A 21,644-nucleotide genomic window follows, 5' to 3' on the forward strand; every position below is an offset into this window, starting at 1 on the left:
GGTTAAGTAAATACTCCATTTCCTCTTATGCTCAAATAATTAGTTTTGTTTGTAGCTATTATTCTTTCTAAACTATATTGATAATAAATCCAATTTTTGAAAGTGTTTTAAACATAAATTTGACATCGTTTTTGCTTTAAAGATGAACATTTTACCCAGCAATAATATAGTGTTCAAACACGGTGCGCAGTTCTTTTCAAAAATGCCGAACATAATGTTTATGGGTGTGATTTCAAAATAACCCCAATTGTCTTTCACACCAAAGTTGAACAGTCATCGAAAACATGGCAGCATATGGGCAAAAATCAAACAAATGCAACAGGTCTTCCTCTTCCGTCTCACAAGACCTGCAGAGGGGATCATTTTCTATTTGCCATTTATACAAAGACTTTTTTGTTGCAATTATTTGACAAAATATTTTAAGGTGAAATATTCTAGAATATGAATCAAGTGTGGTATTATATACTGTTTTAAAGTAACATTTCCATAAGATTGGAACATTGAATTCGTCCTCCCAAAATAGACAGCGTCTGTGCAGAAAAACTGAGTGTACTTAAATACCATTTATACATTTTTTGGTAAATTTTTACCCCTATCAGCCATTTTTGGCACCTTATTTGCGACAGACAAGCTAGTTGCTTACTCTTTTTTCACTTACACAATTTTATTTTCCATGCCTTGCTGATGGCTGAAAGTAGTTAAATCTTAAGTAATCTAGTGAATTATGATACTCTTTTTTAAACTGATTAAAAGATATAAAACCTCCAGATTCATCCAAAAGATCATTCATAAAAATGTTACCACTTTGATGCATTATGTTTTGAATTTTTCAGCTTTGACGAGGGAAATTGCTTTAACTCGACGCGCACAAAAACAATCCAGATCGCCTCTGGGTCGCCCCTGAAATAATTGGTTTGAACCACAGTTGCGGGGTGAATCCAATTTCGTAACACAATTGTAACTTGCTTGACTGTGTTGCGGATTTGATTTGATCATACAAACGCAGAGAGCATGGAGCTCGAAACTGTTCGAAATTCTCCTGGAACTCGCCAGATTTGCGGAATACTCGTGTGCACTGACAGCTAGCGGATCTTGAAGCAATCAAAAGACTTAAGATGCTGTAAACATACTCTGGCTCGAACCATAATTAAAACTCAGCTGGGTTCTGCGTTGACTCTCAATAAAAGCAGCGACTGTTTGATCGTAGACTTTTTCTCAGTGAGATGAAAAGCTTCACACTTACAGGTACTTACAGAAACAATTTATGTTTTAATATCACTGCTACTCAGGTTATTATTTTGTTTCCATAATACATCATATATGCATGGTGGCAACTGAGTGCTAGTACATTATAATAAGTGTACATTGTATGAATATGTGGGGGGAAAAAAAGTGACTCTTAAGTGAATGTGTGAATATTTGGACAAGTGACAGATGTTAAACTAGGACTGGAATTGAGTGTTTTGCTTTGCTACATTTCATCATGGACATTTTTACTCTTTCTGCAGTTACTCGCGCTATTCTTACCGGAGGTTGTGGTGGCGATCGTTGTTGTCTTGGCCACTGGGGAAATATAGAGAGCATCAATCACATAATTAGAGCGAAACCCAGCAACTCTCTCTATCAATAGCTCAGGTAATTAGATAGATACATACAAATCATTGATGGGGAAAATAGATTTTCCTCCTCTGAGATAAACAAGGACAAACAAGTCAATGCAATTAGACATATTTAGAGTTGGACTCTGAATACACAAATGTGCATTTTTTGATGATAAAACACATGTTTGGGCTGATTGGTATTGTACTGCCCTTAGAGTAGAGTGCTGCACTCTAAGCAATTTGAGAAATTCTATTGCATTGATTAGATGCTTCGAGGTCACGTTCTTTAGTCAGTAATAGGAATCCCCGGTGCTCGTGAAATATGCCTTACGTGTGGTCTGTGTGACGGAAACAGCGTTGCTTTCTGACTGGTCTTGGAAGACCGCCATCAACATAACTTCGTACGCAGTGGAAGGACTCAGATCTGTCAAAGTGTATCGGTTATCGCTTCCACTCAGGACCACCTAAAAAGGAAACACACACATTTTATATTGCATTCTCACCAAAAATGCATGTCAAGACGTATACATAAGAACCCCAGAACGAGTTTGACTGTGTAGGTATTTTCCACATTTCAAAATGTCTTGTCCGTACTTTCCATATAGTAGTAGTAAAAGACAGCAGGGACTCGCAACAAGTCAAGATGTAATACATTTGTGGCAATAGACCAGTAGTCTGACAGAAGTATTTATTCTCAGACTTCCAAGTTCAAGAACACCAATACGTCTTGCGAGGGCAATAAAAACTAAAATAACAGAACCAAAGAGAAAAAAAGCGCAAAAGAAATGACGGGGTACTATTTCAACTTGTGTTTTCTGTGTATATGGGTCATTACATAACACAACAGTAAACAGAAAAGATAAACCCCACTGAATTTCATTCTAAACATTTATTTTACTGCTATGTGTATTTGACTTATTGGCAGTTCAAACAAAAAATAATCGGAAGTGACATTTTTTTTTGTACTTTTAATGCCAGAACGTCTTCACCATTAAGTGTCCCAAATGAAATTTAAAAATTTTAGGATTTATATTGTGCGTGCGTGCGTGCGTATGCGTATGTTGGGAGGGCCAGAAAAGGAAGCACTTTTAAAATAATAGACAGCTGACCGATAGGCGATTACAATTTGGTTGGGCTTGACAAATCGACGGATGGCGGATGGGTGCCCAGGCTGCAGACGGATGGTGAATGACGGACCAGCAAATTTGAGTCAAATGCCCACCTCTGATGGATATACACACTGGATAGCGTTGGCCAACTTGCGAAATCACTTGCTCAGTGCAGTGCCGCAGATAGTCATTTAGGGCCCAAGGTGATTCCAAACCCCCCGACTCCCAACACGTACGTTTGTTCAATTTTGACAAAATGTGAGGCCAATTTAGGGCAATTTAGGGCAACTTGAACATTGAATATCTTGTCTTTGTTGTGTATTTACTTGAATATAGGTTTAGAATCTGTTTTTCTACACATTTATGTCCCAACTTAATAGGAATTGGGCTTTGTACATACATACCTATAATATACATACATAACAATCATTGCCTAAGCCTGCTTGCTTTTAACAGTACTCCCTGTATTCCCGTTAAACAAGAATGTGACAGTAATTCGAACATGTGCAGTGACTGCCAGCTGCAGAGGCATAAGTCCAAACAACATCTGTAATTTGTTTTGAGACAAAAACGAATCAAACCCCAAGGTAAAACTTACATGCCGAGCAACTCTGAAATTGGAAGTAATTCAACAACCAGACTGCAGTGTATCTTTTATGATTCAATCTCTCCGGCTTCCTATTTTTTGAGGCATATTTCTGTTTATTGTAATTCTCTTTTATGCATTGGCCTCGGGGGCATTTGCCTAATTAATGAAAGGAGTCATTTTGGTGGCAGAATACAAGAACAAAAGATCCAAATGATGTATTTGGGCACAAGTAAATAAAACAAGTTCAAATGGATGTATTTTATCATATGCCTCTCCTATATAGAGTATTCATCTTACAATTCAGTTTATAATAAAGTCTTACTACTGTAAAAAATGTTCCTCCATTTGAGTGCCAATGAAATTGTGTTGTATTGTAATATCAAATAGCTGTTGGTAGGGGTATAGCAATCATGTCACAAGTGGTGGGTACAAATTATGAAGGAGCAAGCCGATTATGAGCAAATGATCCTCTCCACAGTAGCCAAACAACAACAACAAAAAAACAGTCAATTAATTTTAAAAGAATGTATCTTTTATTTATTTATTTATTTATTTGTTTATTTATTCATTTATATTTTATTTTGGTATCGGTCTTAAAAAAAGGGTTATTGAACATCCCTATTATTCATTATATATTTCTTAAACAATCGGCTGATTAATCGTCTATCGTCATTTTTTTTCTGTGAATTATCAGAATTGGCTTCAGCCCACAAAAAAAGTATATGCGTGTGTGTGTGTCCCCATCTGGTGAAAGGCCCCCTTGTGCCCCCTCTCAATTATGCCCCTGAGTGTTGCAAGTTAGTTGAGTGGGTGAGCAAGTGCTCACTATCCGTGCTTCCATGCTACCTCTGCAACTCCCAAGAGTGTTATTTCCAGCACTGATCACTCTCACCAAGAGTGCACGCACACACACAGAGACACGCACACACACATACAGACTTTAAAGACACAAGAGAGCTCTATCGCCGCCTCCCAGTTGTTTCCAAGGCCTAGATCAGTGTAATAAAACACCCAAGCCATTCATTTCTGGGTCCATTCAGCCTTTATTTATACTCAGTCATGTCTGGAGTTTTACCAGCTCTAGTGAAGCAGTTAGGACTACGCAGCACACGCTCCACTTTATCAGAGCACACGCAGTCATAAGTACACTGCTGTCTCATTGAACAATAGTGACACCCAAAAGGATAACAATGTTTGGCTCTAAATTAAATGTTCACTCATGTAATATTTTTAAAATTGATGAGAAGAGAGTACAAAATGGTGGCTTTTTAAAACCTATTCATGTTTCACGCCTTCATTGGAGCGAGCATAAACCCTTCAAAGTCAACCTCAACTGCTGCGGTACAGTGGCAGCCATGTAGCACGTGCTCATTAGTGATACTGTACTAACCTCCTTTGTGTCGCCACCTGCGAGCGGTGCCCAGGAGAGTCTATAGACGATGATGTCATCGGCTGAGTGATCCCAGCTAACCTGAAAGCCATCTGGACCGACATCACTGGAACGGAGATGTAGGGGACCTGGAACTGGAGCTGTGAGATAAAGTTTAAGTTAGGTGTTTTCACATACTGTGTTTGAAACATAATGTTTCTTTTGTTCTTCTCTCCGTCAAATACGGAGATCCCCAAATTGTTAAAATTACATATGTATTTAAAAATTGGTTGTATGTACGGATATGAGCTCGAAAGATACATCTCCTGGATGCACTGGGACACATCATCAGTGATGTATCCTGGGTTCATGGGGTCTTTTGGGTCTCGCAACATCATACACCCTCGCCCAGGCGACCCAGCCAGAGTGATCAAGTACCGGCTTGTGTCCCACGGATCTGACCTTCTCAGCCACAGCCATCTCGTGGCTTTCTCTGCAGCTTCGCTTGCGGTTTGAATGGCCCTCTTCTTGGCCGCCCCTGTCACTCCCAATCGGCCAAGGACTTTGCAGAGGGAGCGTCCTGCAAAGCCTCTACAGCCATTGGCTCATAGAAGGTCCTCCAGCCCCGGCCCCTGCACTCCTCCACCAGTTCCTTATACTTGGCACATTTCCTTTCGTTGGCTTCCTCAATCCGCTCTTCCCAGGGTACAGTAAGTTCCAGCATGATCAGGTGCTTTGAAGCCTCTGAGATAATGATCTCCCTGGCAGTAGAGATGTCAACGTGCAGAATGCCAATCAGGATCTGTGTGGAGGAGTCCCGTTGTTGCCTGTGGACGTGCGTGAAGTCTCTCTACAGCTTTGATGAAGGAGATTGCCTTCTTTGGAGCATGATGGTGTTTGGTGGTGCTGATGGCCAAGGCTATGCTCTCAGCAGCAGCTTTGAGTACCTGGTCATGGCGCCAACGATAGCGACCGTCGGCCAGGGTCTTTGGGCAACTGCTGAGGAGATGTTCCAAGGAGCCTCTTCCGTTGCAAAGGGAGCAGGTGGGTGTCTCGCTCTTCCCCCACACGTGGAGGTTTGCTGGGCTAGGGAGCGCGTCGTAGACTGCCGTCACAAGGAAGCAGACCCGGTGGAAGTCTGCCTGCATGATGTGTGACCAGGTAACTTTGCGCTGTACGGCGCTCTCCCATCTTGTCCATGCCCCCTGTTGCCAGAGTCCCACGACCCTGCCCACTCGCACTACCTCCTCGCCTGCTCGGACCTAGCCCTGGAGTAGATGTTTTTTCTCATTCTCCGGGCCTGGCTGACTTGGGTCTTTTGGAAGTAGCCCAAGCCTGTTCTCCCTGTTGCCACGGCACCCACCAACGCCTTTTGGCGTAGGTGTAACAGCCACCTCCACTGCCTTTTCTGCCTGCCACTTCCTTCCTGTCCTCACTTCAATCCCGGCTGATGACACCTTGCAGTCCGTGGAGTCTCTGTACTGCAGGGCTTCTCTCATACGTGTCACGTGGAATTCTTCAGTGAGCCCACTGAAGGGTAGCTGCAGGGTGTTACTTGTCCCGTACAGGGCAGCGCTGTTGAGGCTGCGAGGAAGACCCAGCCATTGCCGCAGGAAGCTGCTTATCTTCCTTCCAAAGGACTCCACCGTTGTTACTAGGACTGCATACACGAGGAGAGGCCACAGGACTCTAGGAAGGATGGAGTGCTGGTAGATCCAGGCTTTAAATCTACTAGGCAGGCCAGACTTGTCCACCTTAGTGATCCACCCTCCAAGCTCTTCAGTGGACTTCTGGATAGCAGCAGAGTCTTTCAGGCTGGAGTCAAAGAGCTTTCCCAGGCTCTTGACTAGTTGCTCCCTAATCGATGGTATTGCCGTTCCTGAGATTGAGAATCGGAATTTGTCCACCACTTTCTCCAGGTGTTCAGGAGAAGGTGTTCTGAAGAAGTAAGGTCAACGGTAGCAAGTAAAGTAAATATTGACTTCTTGCACATACTTGATTCATTTCCCAATAAAAGTAGAACATATAAAATGTGTATTGTTGTTTTTCAGTGCATAATATAGATATAATAGTAACGTGTAACACTAAACTCTGAATGGCTGGCAAGGGTGTACCCCGCATCTCCCTCAAAGTCCGCCGGGATATACTCCAGTTCACCTGCGATACTGATGAGGATGATCGCTAGATGAAATTGATTTTTTTTTTTTTTTTTTTTTTAAAGCATAAAGCATGTAGTATGTAACTTTTAATGAGAGTTCCCATAATAAAGAACCGGTGAGTCCTTTGCTTCATTAAACCAAGTAATAAGGGGAAAAAGAAAACATCAGTTTGTTCTCAATTGAGGTGTTCAGTGCTGGCTTGGCAAAGTTCCATTTTTTCCACTGACTCAGCATCAAAACCTCGTCGCTTGTTGCTTAAAGGGATATTCCAACCAATCAATAACCGTTAGTATGATTGAATAGTCAGGGACAGGGAAATGACCTTTTAATGGGCCTGGGCTATTATGCTGAGGTGTAAATGAGGTGGGCATACTGCCAATGTAGCAGAGGGAGCAGTAGGGGCAATAAAATTCGACACTGTTTGGCACTGTGAGAAAAATTGCTCACCTTTCAACAGCATTGATACACCCTTTCATGGAAACTAAGAATAAATTGCCATCAGTAGAGATCGCTTTTTGGAGTGAAATACAATCAATTTAGAAGACCAAGTTAGGGGAACATTAATTTACTTCTTCATGCAAACTGGTACTGGTAGTGACATCTGACTCCCTTGGTTAACAGTTGTACATATCAATATGATCTCAATAAATAAGACAGATTTAATAACTTGAACCACTAATCTACTTGCATGTAGCAAGGGCAGCAGAATATCCAATACAGCCATTTTTTTTAGAATCCTGGCACTATTAGATTATTGGGGGTGGGTGAGGGTGGGGGGTTTAATTTCTTGGGAGACTAGGGTGACTTCTGACAACCGTCTGTGAATCTGCAAGGTTGTTTTGAGTAACGGTGTTGTTTTTATATTTGACTTTAATTGGACCTCACTTGAAAAATGAAGCATAGAGTTAAAATACTTGGTGATAGTAAGTAATTCAGCCACGCAGGCAGTTCATTTATTACATGCGGCAATGACCTGACATCATCTTTAGTAGATCTTCATGAAATGAGGAAATTGAAAAGCCTCGCCTCATTTCCCCAAAATATTTCTACTTTCGCCTGCCTCGCTACTCCAACGATATGAGATGATAAGATGAGCCCATACACGCGGGACCATATTTACTTCCGTCAACACTATGCCACGTGACGTTTTTTTGGTGCACGTCACTCGACGTCGTGCTCACATCACGGTTCACATTAGAAGTCACATTTGATTTTGTAATGTGAATGCGTAGATAAAAAAAACAAATTTAACAATGAATCCGAAATGGGCATCACGCCCTGCAGTGTGAACGTAGCCGAAGATAGATGACAAGTATTATGAATGATGTCATTGCCAACACAGTAGACAATGCCAACAAAATTTTAAAAGTGGATTTGGGAGCGGAAGTTGTTGCGATGGGTCACTAATACTCAAAACAAACTTTTGTAATAATGTCCTATAGCTTTTGTAATTAATCCGACACAATCTCTCTCAAAGATACTTTGTGTATATTATTTCTTATTTTTTCCTGTTTTACAAAGGTTTTTAAGTCTGACCAAGCCATGATAGCAATGGTTTTACATCCAAGTGAGTATGCAGTTCTTTAGAATTACAAGAAAAAAATGCTCATTTATATCTTTTTTTTTTTTAAATTTCCCCCCAAAAGTCTGGTATCGAAACAGTATCGGCATCGGCCGATACCGCACAGCTGGGTATTGGAATCGGTATCGGGGTCAAAAAATGGCATCGGAACAACACTACTTACTAGTCGTGAATCCATCAGTGAGCGGCTCTGATTGGCCTTCATCATACAGAGCAAATAGAGCCACCGAGTACTCCATCAGAGATGTCAGGCCGCTGAGGTCATAAGAGCTCACAGGTCCAACTTCCACCTGAAAGACACACACAATTTGATTACATTTCAACAACCACTTCTGCTTGAAAATGATGCGATTCTGTCAAGGACGGGAAGCATTGTGCTGCTTACAAATTTATACCAGTATATAAGTGCATTAACAGTTATTGTACTGATGTTGTTATGTTGGAAAAATAATATTTGGTCTCACTGAGAAAGCAGACAGTGTACAAAATAAAAACATATTCGACACGCACCTCCTCAGTGGCCCGCCCATCTTTCTTGACCCACGTGATTCGATAACCATTTACTCCATTTGCCGCGGGGTCCCACCTGATGTGTGCCGAGTTGTGAGTGATGTCAGAGAACTGCAGATTACTAGGCGCACTAAGTGGTGCTGAGCAGAAAAAGGGAAAGTGGCGGAGTTAAATCAATGCGCTCACAATATATTGACACTTGATCAAGTACACTAGCACAATCTAATGAGCTCCAATAAGATCTCAACATATATGCCTTTAAAAAGATAATAGAGTCACTTTTGGTTGAGGCATTCATGTAATAATAGATATACATTTTCACCTTTTTATTTCAATATACTGATTATGATATGTAAGAATTAGATTCACACTGTGCTGAATATACGGGAATGTGTGTTGTACACCACACATCACACACATACAAACATGCAAGCAGAGATGTCAGAACCTGAAAAGGGATGGGAATGATGCCTTTCTCAAGGGCACTTTGACAGTAGCAGACAAGCATCTCTCCAACGAGTCATTTTTTACGTTTTTGTTCGCGACGGGACTTGAACCGTGTGTGACTCTCCGGTTCTAAAGCCCAATTTCTGTTATGGTGGGTGGGGCAAAAATAGACGATTACATGGATGGGAAAAAATGGCTTTCCGACTATGCTTAGTCCGACTATTTTTTTTAAAAAAAGTTTCCCGTCTATCTTTTATCGCCGACAAAATGGGCATCCATGATAGGCGGATAGGCGAACCGGTCCGTCACATGCACAGCTCTGGTTCTACATGACTCTGAGCTACAATAATAAAGAAAAAGAAAATAAATCAATATTGTGAACACACAGTATGGTTGCCATTTTTGTGCTACAGTACTTGCATGATATTCTCCGCTGTGGAACACAAGCCAAATGTACAGTATGTGGCTATGCAAGACTTACACGTCGTTTCCTGGTTTGTAATGGGTTCGCTGGCCTCTTCTCCAAACATAGCATAAACAGTGATTGTATACTCAGTGTGGGGGATCAGACCATCTAGCTCCAGCTCGTTCACTGCATCTGACACTTTGACCTGCAGGCAAAAACACACAAACTTCAACAATGACTAAAACAACATTCTGTTTGTGGTCAATAATTAATTTAAGCATGGAAAGAAAAACACGAAAAAGTACATTTGCTTCACATTTCTTTTAAACATTACCTCCTTCTCAGCTAAGTCTCCGTCATCTGTAAGCGGCGCATAAAGCACCATGTAGCCTGATGCTCCCTTCACATTGTCCCATCTTGCTTTTACGCTGTTGTGAGTCACATCTAACAGCTGGAGGCCTGTCACTGTGGGAAGAGCCACTGCATATGCGCAAGACCACACACGGCGAAAAGCAGTCAGAACCGGAACACTGTCAAAATATGAAAAATATCATCTTTGCTAGGACTGACCTGAAACTAAAGAACTTCATTTTGCACTAATAGTGTAGTGAATCACTTTTAATGACCCGCAAAAAGAATGACCTCAATAAAAAGGGTGACATCAAAAACAGCATGGCTGCGTATTGAAAACAATCATGTCAAATTTGCAAGACTTTAATTTTGATTCTTTATTAGTGGACGTTTGCTCTGCATAAGTCTTGTATAAAAAGCCGAAAGGACTATTTTGTTAGGGGGATTTAACAAAAGTTCAAAACAAAAAGAAAAGACATCCTAAACACACACCCCGGCTCTCTGTCTGTCGTTTACATAATAGAACCAGAATAGCATGGAAATATATTTAAAAAAAACACTGGGTAAAATGGAATTTCCTTTTGTTAGGATCAATAAAGAATGATTGTACCTTTAAATATGCTATGAGATGCTATTTCTTACTTTCAAGGGAAGCGTTTACATGTGCTTTTATCCTCTTCAATGAAAGGGGGGTAATCACTTGTGATTGGCTTGGCCACCGAGACGTTTTCATCATTTATTGCCTTGCTAAATTTGTGATGTTCCACATAAACACTTACGGGTTGTTTCGTATCCTTTTAGTGGTTCACTGGCCTCGTCTTCGTTCACAGCAAACACAGACAGCTGGTATTCGGTCTGTGAGTTGAGATGCTGCAACACCGCGGAGGTGTCACGGCCGTCGACAACAGCCTGGGGTGCGTAGAAAGGGTGCGAAGAAAAATAGATGAGATTGGGGAGCAGATGGTTTAGAAAAAGTGGGGAAATGAATGTTAGTACAATGAAAATATGACAACAGAACAGAGCCATGTGACAATAAATAGGAAACAGGAAAAAAGGCCATAGGAAGGAAACGATTTATTCATTGGGATGCAGGTCTTGGAATACGTTTTAGCCAGTTTTCTAGCTCATTTGGACCAAGAAACCGTTAAATCTTATGCTTTGATTTACTAGCCACCAGTTCTTAGTCCTGCAAGTGAGAAGACGTTACAAGAATAACCTGAACTGTAGCATACTTTTCAAATTGACATTTACTTCTAAATATATAGTATATATAGTGTATATATATATATATATATATAGTGTATATATATATATATATATATATATATATATATATATATATATATATATATATATATATATATATATACATATATATATATATATATGTGCCATTCCACCTTAAAGTAACAAGAAATTCAAACTTGAAGAAACCATCAAGTTGGTCCCGCCCTTTAGAGGTTTCCACTCATTTGGGAAGACTTTTCGATGAGATTTTGGATTGTGTCTGTTCTAGTTCACCTCAAAGTTGTTTGGATAGAGTTGAGGTCAGAGCTCTCAACTTCTTCCATATTGTGGACCTTGCTTTGAGCACTAGGACACAGTTACGCTAGAACAATACAGTGCGTTATTTGTACTGTCCCCACAACGTTGGAAGTATAGATTTATCCACCATGTTGTGGTAAAATGAAGAATTAAGATTCAGAGAATATTGAGGGCTACAATCTGAGAAATGATTGATTTAATAATTGACTGAGTGGTGTATCCACAGCGAAAAAAGAGCAAATAGCAGACACTGATATTTCTGATGAAGAAATATCCATACAGAATTTGTTTTGTTAACAAAATATAAGCCCTTTACCTCCTGTGGTTGTCCTCCATGAACAGGGAAATAAACCACTCTGTATTTGGCTACATTTCCAGGGGAGTGGCGCCATGTAACTCGAAAGCTCCTGGCAGTGACCTCTGATGTCACCAAGCCTGACGGTGGTCCAATTCTTTCTGGTGGCTGTTCTGAAAAGGGGGGGAAAAAGGTAGAAAATCTGACACACTGAGATTAGAGATAGAATTAGAATACAACATAAATACATCCTTATATGAACAGATATGAGATTTGGATTTTCCTATTATTTCTGGCTGCTTAAGCATAATATTTGTAATGACTGAGTTTGGACTCAAAGACATATTAGAGTCGATTTTATTCATGTTCATTTCTATATAGAGGTCCATAAGAATGAGGTCCTAACTTAACCAAAAGTTATAAACCCATACTTAGGTTTGTCTTTTTGAAGGTCAAATACTTTTTCTAATATCTATATTAAGTATATGTTAATTTAAATTAAGACCAAAATCATAAGTGATACAGTCACAAGAAATTCCCCAGATAACCCATAGATGCACCTCAATAAGTAGACTATTGTGCAAAATTTATCATTTCAGTAGTTTGATTCAAAAAGTGAAGCTCATACAGTAAACTGTACTACAGTGGACATAGGGACCGGGCCGGCCTGCGAATAGCGAAAATCGGCATATAATTGAAACACATTATAAATGCATAGAAGAAAAAAAAATATATATTTTTTTTAACCCCCAAAAATTTTAGAAAAAAAAGAGGGATAAAACACCGATAAGCATTTTCCATGAAAAATGGTGATTGGCTCCCCCGCAAAATAAATAAATAAATAAATAAATAAAAATAAGTATATAAGTATACGTAAATACATCAAAATATTTTCCAAAATATTGGGGAAAAACATCTAGGAGTAGGTGAATCAAATAGCAGAATCTGCAGGTGCCAAACCGTATACAGGGGTCCACTCATCGTGTATAGATTCACTACATACAGAGTGAAAATATTTTATGATGACATTTTTTCGAATTCTGAGGATTTTATTTTACAGCTAGTGAAAACACCAAATTTACCAAATTATTTTTGATATAGAAATGAGGTAGTATTGGCCAACTGAGTTCATGGATAAATGGTAATATATGAGTTTCACTTCTGGAATTAAACGACAGAAATAAATGACCTTTTCTACTGTTGCTCTGATATTTGAATATAATGAACTGCACCTTTATTTTCATTGGTGGTAAATTGCACTAGTACTCCATGGTCCATGAAGTCCTTCCGGTCAGTTAGCCTGCGATTTACTTAGTGTGTCATTGTCCACTTACGTTCCTTAATGTCCTTGTCTTGCTGCTCCACTTGCTCACACACTGTTCTAGTCAGTCCTTCTACAATGGAGCTCATAACATTGAAGTCAGCAACATTATATACATGAGAGTCATCTGGCTCCGAGGCGATGGAGCGCAGCTCGTTCTCATCAGCATTCTTTACACCTGCAAAAGAAGAGGGAATGATTTTAGTCTATTCCAACCGTGGGCACTTGCATGGGGCTAAAACATGATAATTCACAACTCCTGTCATCTCTGTGTGTGCTCAATCTCACCGATTGCAAACAGCTCAACCCCAGCTTTTTGCAGGCTTTCTGCAGGCGGTATAACGTCATCCTGAGACTTCCCATCAGTAATGAGGATCCCGATCTTAGGTACACCAATGCGGGCACCAGACTCGGGCTTGAAACAGTTCTCCAAAATATAGGACAGCGCAAGCCCTGGGGAGAGACAAAGGATAGAGGAAGAACATACAAAAAAAGAGAGCAGGGGTGGAGGTATAAAAGATCGTAGACACATGTACAGTATATAAGGTATTCATGAAAGGCATACGAGACCAACCGGAGGGACAATGAATTTAAATTTTATTAGGGAACTGAATAAATTGAAGATGGCAATGTAAAAGAGTACCCGTGAGAGTGTTTCCTCCTTTGTAGGGAAGGTTCTTGACAGCATCAATAACAGCTTCTTTTGTAGTGAAAGCATTGAGGTGCCACTCCATCCTGGGATCTCCACTATACTGAGCCAGACCTACAATCACACGTAAACTTTCATAGTACTGAAGACATTTTTACAACTTTCAAAAGACTATAGTCGTTTCATAGTGGAAAGGTGATGATAGGACTACCTATCCGGGTCTTATCGATGCCAACATCAAAAGCATTGACCAGGTTTTCCAGGAACATGCGGACCAGCCGGAAGTTGAGACGACCAATACTCCAAGAGCCATCGACCAGGATCACAATGTCTGCTATGGACTCAGTGTGACACAAAAACTGGTCCGCTGGAAAGACAAGAGAGCCATTACAAACCAAATGCTTGAATGGCGTTCATTCAAACAAAGACCTCCACCGTGGCGGTAAAGTTTTCCAAATGTTTGTCGGAAAAGCTGGTTAAAATATGGCGAATTGCGGGGTTATACTGTTCTTACTCCAGTCCTAGTGCATAAAACAATTACAAAGTGGGTGACACCTGCCACAAAAGCGAGATTTTTCTCATTGGAGCTGCTAAATACTGTGGGTCACTGCCACATTTGGCCCCAATGAAAGTTGACTATAACATACAACAGCTAAAGGTGAAAATCAGTTCCCTGATCTGCAAAAAAAATCGAAAGGGGTCTTCCAATGGCCATGCGATAGTCTTCCACATTCCGTATGTTTCAGACGATGTCCGTATTTTTCTGTATTTTTCGGACTAAGTCACAATTTTTTCGTAATTGTATAGATGAACTCATTTACTGCCAGACATTTTCAGACCCTCTTTTACTCTAACATTTGAAAAAAATAAAAAAAATATATAAATAAATTCTTGCGATTGAATGGCTGGACTGTGATGCATCTTATACTCCAGACAGACTTATATATGTTTTTTTCTTCTTCATTACGCGTTTTTTGACCGCTGTGAGTTGAGAGCGACTAAAGATAAAAATAATAATGTGTTGAATGACTTGATTTCTGCAATGATTCACCTTGTCTTCTGCACAAGAGAAAAGGTGATTCATTCTTTGGGAGAATGCACGCTCTAACAGATTTGACAAGGAAGGTCCTCATTTAAGGGTGGCTCCACCCAGAGTGCTGATGACAAAATTAAGTCAAAAGGAGGATCTGCACAAGTACACAGCTGCGCACCTTTTCTGAGAATATGCCCCAAAGTCAATGTTCCCTCTAATCCATTTCTATACGTCAGAGCATTCATACGAACTCCCCGAGCATCGCATGGACCACGGTGAGCAACATCAGACATGCACAAACCAGTGTCACACCTGTCCAAAACCTGAGCTCATAACAAGTTACATGATATACAGTAGATACATTACAAAAAAAATCTAACCACTTCTATATTAAAATAGAACAGATCATTAAATATCAATTTGTGACGCAAATAAAATCAGCTGTAGTTTGTTACTTTTACTTTAGGGTACACATTCATTTTAAGCATAATTAATGAAGTCTTAATATCCCACATCGTCACATAATAAAGCACAAAAAAATTCTAGTCACCTGAAACGAGCGAGAAAACCTCATTTAAGGGGTTCGTAAACTACGCCCATGTTTGGTATTCCAGAATGGAATGGTCCGCAAATCGCCTGCAGCGTCACATCAATGGTGAGCGTGAATATATGTGCGTCGATATATGCTTCAAACTGGAGTAGAACAACTGAGTGTGCACCCTCGGTCGCACTACTGAAACTGTAAGGGAATTGGAAATGGTGTGGTGTCGTGTTTATAGATTAGACTGGGGTGGAAAAGAAGAAATGAGTGTAGAAATGTCATGTGTTTGCGTGATGCGCGCCAGCGTCTCCGTGTGCGCTGAGAGGGTGGGAGCAGCGCGCAATTGCTTGCACGTATCTTAGAGGGAACATTGCGCTCAGTAATTAACTGATGAAAAAAAAAAATCTTGTTTTGTTATGCTAGGAGGACGTAACTAGCTTATTTTTCGACAGTATGAAAAAGCATTTCAGCAGTGTGATTTCCATTAACCCGGTATGGTATGAGAAGAGAACATGAAAGTATTTGGAGCCTTCATATCGAGGGAAAAAAAAACCTCAAGGTATAATCTGACTACAACCAAAACCAACAAGTAAGCTGCATTCAATAGGCTACCGGTACATAATAATACACAGTCAATACTGTAATGTGTCTTGCAAAGGCAATTATGAGAACAAATTCATTGTAAAAAGGTTTGTTTGGACTATGTGGAACAAACTGTTCACAAATTCAGCGTGACTCTGATAAAAAATTACACGAGCCTGTAAAATCTGAGGAGCATTTGATATTGGAATCATCTAACAATTCTTCATATTAAATCTGCCCAATGTTTTTATTCACATATTCGATATACATATACATACTTGTGCAATCATGTGGCGATTGACTCACCCGACACACAAATAATACACAGGGAGGCGAGAGCAAATCAAAGCTCTGCCTTGTGCCTACACATAAATATGCATACAATGTTGTTGATGTCAGAGAGATTGGTCTGTTGCTACTGTGATTCGTGTCGATACATCTCATCGCTACACAGCGCCTGCCTTGCAGGCAACAGCCGGCTGGTCAAAGGTGCCTCTTCTCCCCCCAAAGTCCCATCTGCCTTAGTTCTTCTCTTTTTTTTACCACCAAATCCCCTTCATCTCCCGTCTCATCTAACACCTTAGCTCTTTCCAATTGAAATACGCATCCTGAGGAATAGTGTCCAAGAGCACATTCATGACACGTGGCTTGAAAAACGAAGAATAAATGAGACCTTGGAAGAAGGCAACAAGTCCTCTTCAGTGGCTATAACAATATCTGTTCTGTTTTTTTCAAGTCTGTAATGTAAAGTTTCGCCAAGGTAGTTGCTGTGTCTGTCCATTCCCATTGTTTGAATGGCTGGGTGGACTTTTATTTATGTTGAAAAATAGGTCGCCAGAATTAAGTTGAAGATTCTGTGCTGGCTAGTGAAGTTCTTCCTCATCGAAGTTATCCAAGCATGCCCCTTACGGACCTTCATTCGCACATCTGGGCACAGTCACGCTGGAACGGAAAAGAGCCTCCTGCAAAGTCTTGGCGAAAAGTTAGAGGCATAGATTTGGTCCAAATTACTTGGAAAATAAAGAATCACAATTCCAGGCATATTTACCGAATGGTGCTTAAAGTGAATCATTCCAGTGGGTTTTAAGGAAAACATCTGGACGCTCCTCCTTCGCGTTCAGGCATGTAAAGACATTTGGTGCTAAACTGTGAACTATATTTGAACCTTATTTGCATATAAGCTTGCGATTAACAAAGCTGCTGCCGTAACTGATCCTATTTTCATGCAGTACACAAATGGATGAGCATCATCTATAATTGGCTTGCAAACACACGGTGAAACTGATGGTCCACCTGGTGTAAGGGATCAAACACAAAGCAGATGAATGGGAAAAAGTATGCGACTCCCAGACAATCGGATTGCCAAGCAGGGGCACTGAACTTGTTACTAAAACTGTGACAGCTGCAAAAGGACACCATGGTTGCCTGCCAGACTCCTCAAGCAGAGCAGTAACACACACGCAGAGGCACAGGTCATAATATCTACAATTTAAATGCTGGAGGGAGCCACAATTTTTCATCAGTGCTACTGGGGGGGGACAGATAGAACCAAACACCTCATAACCAGATGTATGGCAAAAATGCTTTTTTAAATATGAACAAAATACATGCATACGTGTTCTCAATATTCTTCTTTTTTGATAATATATTTTTCAGTGCATGTATAAGAGCAAACAACAAAATAACCATTGCACTGTACTTTTTTTCCTCAGTGTAAAGAGCTCTCTTTCATAAAAATTGCCATTCAAGAATGGCACAAAACTACTGAACAAGAAACCAACATTAAGTGCAAAAACTCATTTTGTAGATTTTTGCACAGAAGTCAACCACACTCAAAATCTTAATATTATTGAGGTACTATTTTGGTCCTGCATATCATTCCAAATCTGCAAAAAAAAAAATTGGGCCCACTCGCGTTGGTGAAATAGGGAGTATAAGACCCAGTGTAAGCGCAATTAAGACATAAAACTGCCATCTAGTGGCGATTGGTGATATTACAACTTAAAACTACAGTCGACCCCTGCGTATTCGCAATTGGGCACCGGCAGATTTTGCATATTTACAGTTTGCTCATATGCACACCGTGAATTTAAGAAAACATTTTTTTGATTATATACAGTAAAAAAGTGAAATGTCTTATTATCTCTTTTGCATTCACAATTGCTCTTTAAGCCAAACAAAATCATATTTTATCAGAAGACTTGATTATGTAGTAGAAGTTACAATACAATATTTGAAATACTAAAATATTCGATAGCTGCAGCCTTACAAACACAGCCACACCCTGTTATATTATCAGATTTTTTTTTTTTTGCTTGATAAAAGCCTTGGTAATCTGCAAAACAATGCTCCTCAGAATTACGAAATTGCCCCTCAAATGAAGTCATTGATTAGAAAAATTGCTCATCAAAAAAAAAAAAAAACATTATTTTGAGCCTTGCATCCCTCCATTTTTATATTACATTTCCTTTTTTAGGCTCCCACGGAGCTGGAGCTTATCTCAGCTGACAAGAGGCAGACTACACCCCGGATCTCATTAGCTCCAAGTGTGATTTTGCCTATTTCTCAGCACAGTCTCAAATGCAACATTCACCTTCTACCCGGAGGGGCAACAGTGAATTACAGTAGCAAAGAGCTATCATCCACTCGTAAGAGACTAATACCCTGGACTGCCCGAAGCCCATGAAAAAGAAAAATTGGAATTGAAAGTTAAAGTAAAAATTCAAACATGAGATAAAACTCACCCAACTCAGAAAACATACTCAGCTCTTAAAACAAACACGTTTAACATTTCCAGCATTTTCCATGTTGCTGTTTCCTTGCTCTCTTTTCATTACCTGTTGCTTGTCACCAGCCAGCCTTGATTTATTGGTGACTTCTGTTTAGCCAAGGATCAGGCAGAATGTGCTGCCATTACAGACCATCTCTTGTGAGGTTTTATTTCCTCCCCACCGCTGTGATTACATTGCAGCGGCTGGAATTAATGTCAAGAACAGTGACAGTTATGCAGATGGACTGGCAGTAGAAATGGTCCCCACATGACAGCGCCATTTCACTTTCTTAATCGACTTTGGATTCCTGCGTCAAACTAGCTTGAAAATACCAATTCACCTCCACAACTGTGAAAATGTATTGCAAAAATAATCAAAATCAAAATCGTATCTGTTAAATAGTTTTTCATTGTATTTAATGTGCAGTCTTGATGTTAAGGTAAATCCTACGCAGAAAACGATAATGGAATACTGTACTGTCTCCCTGTTATGGCAGGCCAAGATATATGGCAGCACGGTTGCTAAGTGGTATCCCCCTCTTGCCGTAAGTCAGCTGGAGTAGGCACCAGCTTTCCTGTGACAGTGCAAAGGATATTTAGGAACCAAATGCTTAAAATGAACAGCTTCCTGTATATGTTGGATAAAGCTTCAATGGCTTTGTTTTTCAACCAAGTTGAAAATAAGGATAGAATTTAAAAGAACATCACAACCTTACTTTGCAATGTGAAGAATCCTCTCAAAGCCTGCCTGAGCTGAAAGGGCTTTTTACAGAACTGTGACAAGGGCTCAAAAAGGACGATTTTCACAATTTTTTCGAGTATATTGGATCAGGCAACATGCCAGTGATTGTGACGTCTGCCATTTACTTAGTGATCCTCAGAGCACCTCAATAAACTCAGCCGCTCATTGCTATTCATAAAGGAGTCTGGGGTGTGAGTGTGATTCATTGGGTTATACGGCACAATCCGACCAATTTGATTGTATTTGGACAGTTTGTCTCGTTCCACGAGTGACCTTTCATGGCATCTTGAACTTTAATCGAGTGCCTTGTTCTATTTCACCTCACCGCAACGATGCTCTGACACAGCAGATCCTTTATGTATTGGCCCAAAACACCAAGAGGCTTTCCCTAAACCCGTCTCTCCTCTACCTTTGTTTGTTTTGCCTGCTCTCTCCATTCTGTTTGTTTTAACCTAATCTCTGTGCCTGGTTGCTCGCATATTTGTTGAGCTTAGTAGGCGTCTATTTCGCAATTGGGCCCCTCTTATCATATCTGGCTTTTTTCTTTAGCCCAATGCACATATTGAAAAAAATGTATGAGTGACCTGGATCCATTAAATATTGTTTAATAATTGACTCTGCAAGTGAGAAAAACCACCCAACTCACTATTATTATTTTTTTCAGATATGTTTGTACTAGGCGGCACGGTGGCTGACTGGTTAGCACGTCCGCCTCACAGTTCAGAGGTCGTGGGTTCGATCCCGGCTCCGGCCTCCCTGTGTGGAGTTTGCATGTTCTCCCCGTGCCTGCGTGGGTTTCCTCCGGGTACTCCGGTTTCCTCCCACATTCCAAAAACATGCATGGTAAGTTCAATGGACACTCTAAATTGCCCCTAGGTGTGATTGTGAGTGCGGATGTTTGTCTCTGTGTGCCCTGCGATTGGCTGGCAACCAGTTCAGGGTGTCCCCCGCCTACTGCCCAAAGACAGCTGGGATAGGCTCCAGCACGCCCCGCGACCCTTGTGAGGATAAGCGGTACAGATAATGGATGGATGGATGTTTGTACTATATTTGTACTATTAACTTGTACTACAGTATGTACCCTACTAGACAAGGGTTGCAGGTGAGCTGGAACTGATCCCAGCCGACTTTGGGTGATACGGGGGTACAGTCTGGACGGTTCAATACCCAATCGCAGGTCATCAAGAAAATATCATGTTCTTAAATCATGGATTGCAGCAATAGGAAATAATGGTGTGCTGATAAAAACAGTTTACACCTGGCTCGAACTGGGCTGGCTATCACACAAAGAACACTCACTGGCCTGTATTCCCACTTTGCTCTACTCATCATTTCTTCATCATGTTTACAGACACCAATACACTACTTCATGATACAACATGGCATTATTGTTTGCTGCATTATTTACTTTACTGAGATTCCAGATTAGTATTCCATTATGGATTATAATCATGAATAAAAAAAACATTAATACACAGCCATGGGGTGCCCAAGCCCACACTCTTCCAAACATCCTCAGGCCAGGTAATTGAAAAACGTTAGAGTGTGACACAAATCCTTCACACAACTTAAATATGCTGGTCAAATATGCCCAAGCACAATGTTTCTAATCAAGACGATGCTCACTCGCCAAGTTGTTACTGGCCAACACAAACTGTAAACAACATTTTGTGGGACAGCTATGGGAGATGATTTCCATTTATCTGACTGGGACTGCACTATACAGCCTCCAGGTGTATTGGTAATTATACCGTACATAAAAAAAGTTGTGTCTATCTTGACATTGTACCAACTATAAGAGCAGAAAAAAAACTCAGATTCTTGATTTTACCATCCATCCATTTTCTATAACATCTATGCTCATTAGGGTCGCGGGTGAGTTCCAGCCTAGCTGACTATGGCTCGGATGCGGCGTACATTCACCAGCCAATCGCACAACGCATATAGACAAAGAACAATTCGTTCACACCTCCAGAAAATTTAGAGTCTTTAGTTTTTTAAATTTGTGAGGAGGCCGGCATACCTGGAGAAAATCACGCAAGC

The 21,644-nt window shown here is 40.5% G+C and overlaps 1 protein-coding gene across 4 annotated transcripts in view; it reads right to left on the minus strand.

Annotated features, from left to right (window-relative positions):
- col14a1a (collagen, type XIV, alpha 1a) overlaps positions 1-21,644 on the minus strand; it is a 118,177-nt gene that overhangs the window by 70,235 nt on the left and 26,298 nt on the right. For all 4 annotated transcript variants that reach the window (XM_086038321.1, XM_086038322.1, XM_086038319.1 and 1 more), the window contains exons 6-18: positions 14,145-14,300; positions 13,928-14,047; positions 13,573-13,737; positions 13,298-13,462; positions 11,985-12,136; positions 10,903-11,032; positions 10,107-10,252; positions 9,848-9,977; positions 8,920-9,059; positions 8,573-8,699; positions 4,690-4,829; positions 1,933-2,065; positions 1,528-1,563 (exon numbers count right to left, since the gene is read on the minus strand). In XM_086038321.1, coding sequence (XP_085894447.1) covers positions 1,528-1,563; positions 1,933-2,065; positions 4,690-4,829; positions 8,573-8,699; positions 8,920-9,059; positions 9,848-9,977; positions 10,107-10,252; positions 10,903-11,032; positions 11,985-12,136; positions 13,298-13,462; positions 13,573-13,737; positions 13,928-14,047; positions 14,145-14,300 — 1,740 coding nt within the window. The remainder of the gene's footprint in view (positions 1-1,527; positions 1,564-1,932; positions 2,066-4,689; positions 4,830-8,572; positions 8,700-8,919; positions 9,060-9,847; positions 9,978-10,106; positions 10,253-10,902; positions 11,033-11,984; positions 12,137-13,297; positions 13,463-13,572; positions 13,738-13,927; positions 14,048-14,144; positions 14,301-21,644) is intronic.

Source organism: Filicampus tigris, chromosome 8 (genome assembly GCF_054856515.1).
Source record: "Filicampus tigris isolate MCC_2025a chromosome 8, RoL_Ftig_1.0, whole genome shotgun sequence".
NCBI classification, from domain to species: Eukaryota; Metazoa; Chordata; class Actinopteri; order Syngnathiformes; family Syngnathidae; genus Filicampus; species Filicampus tigris.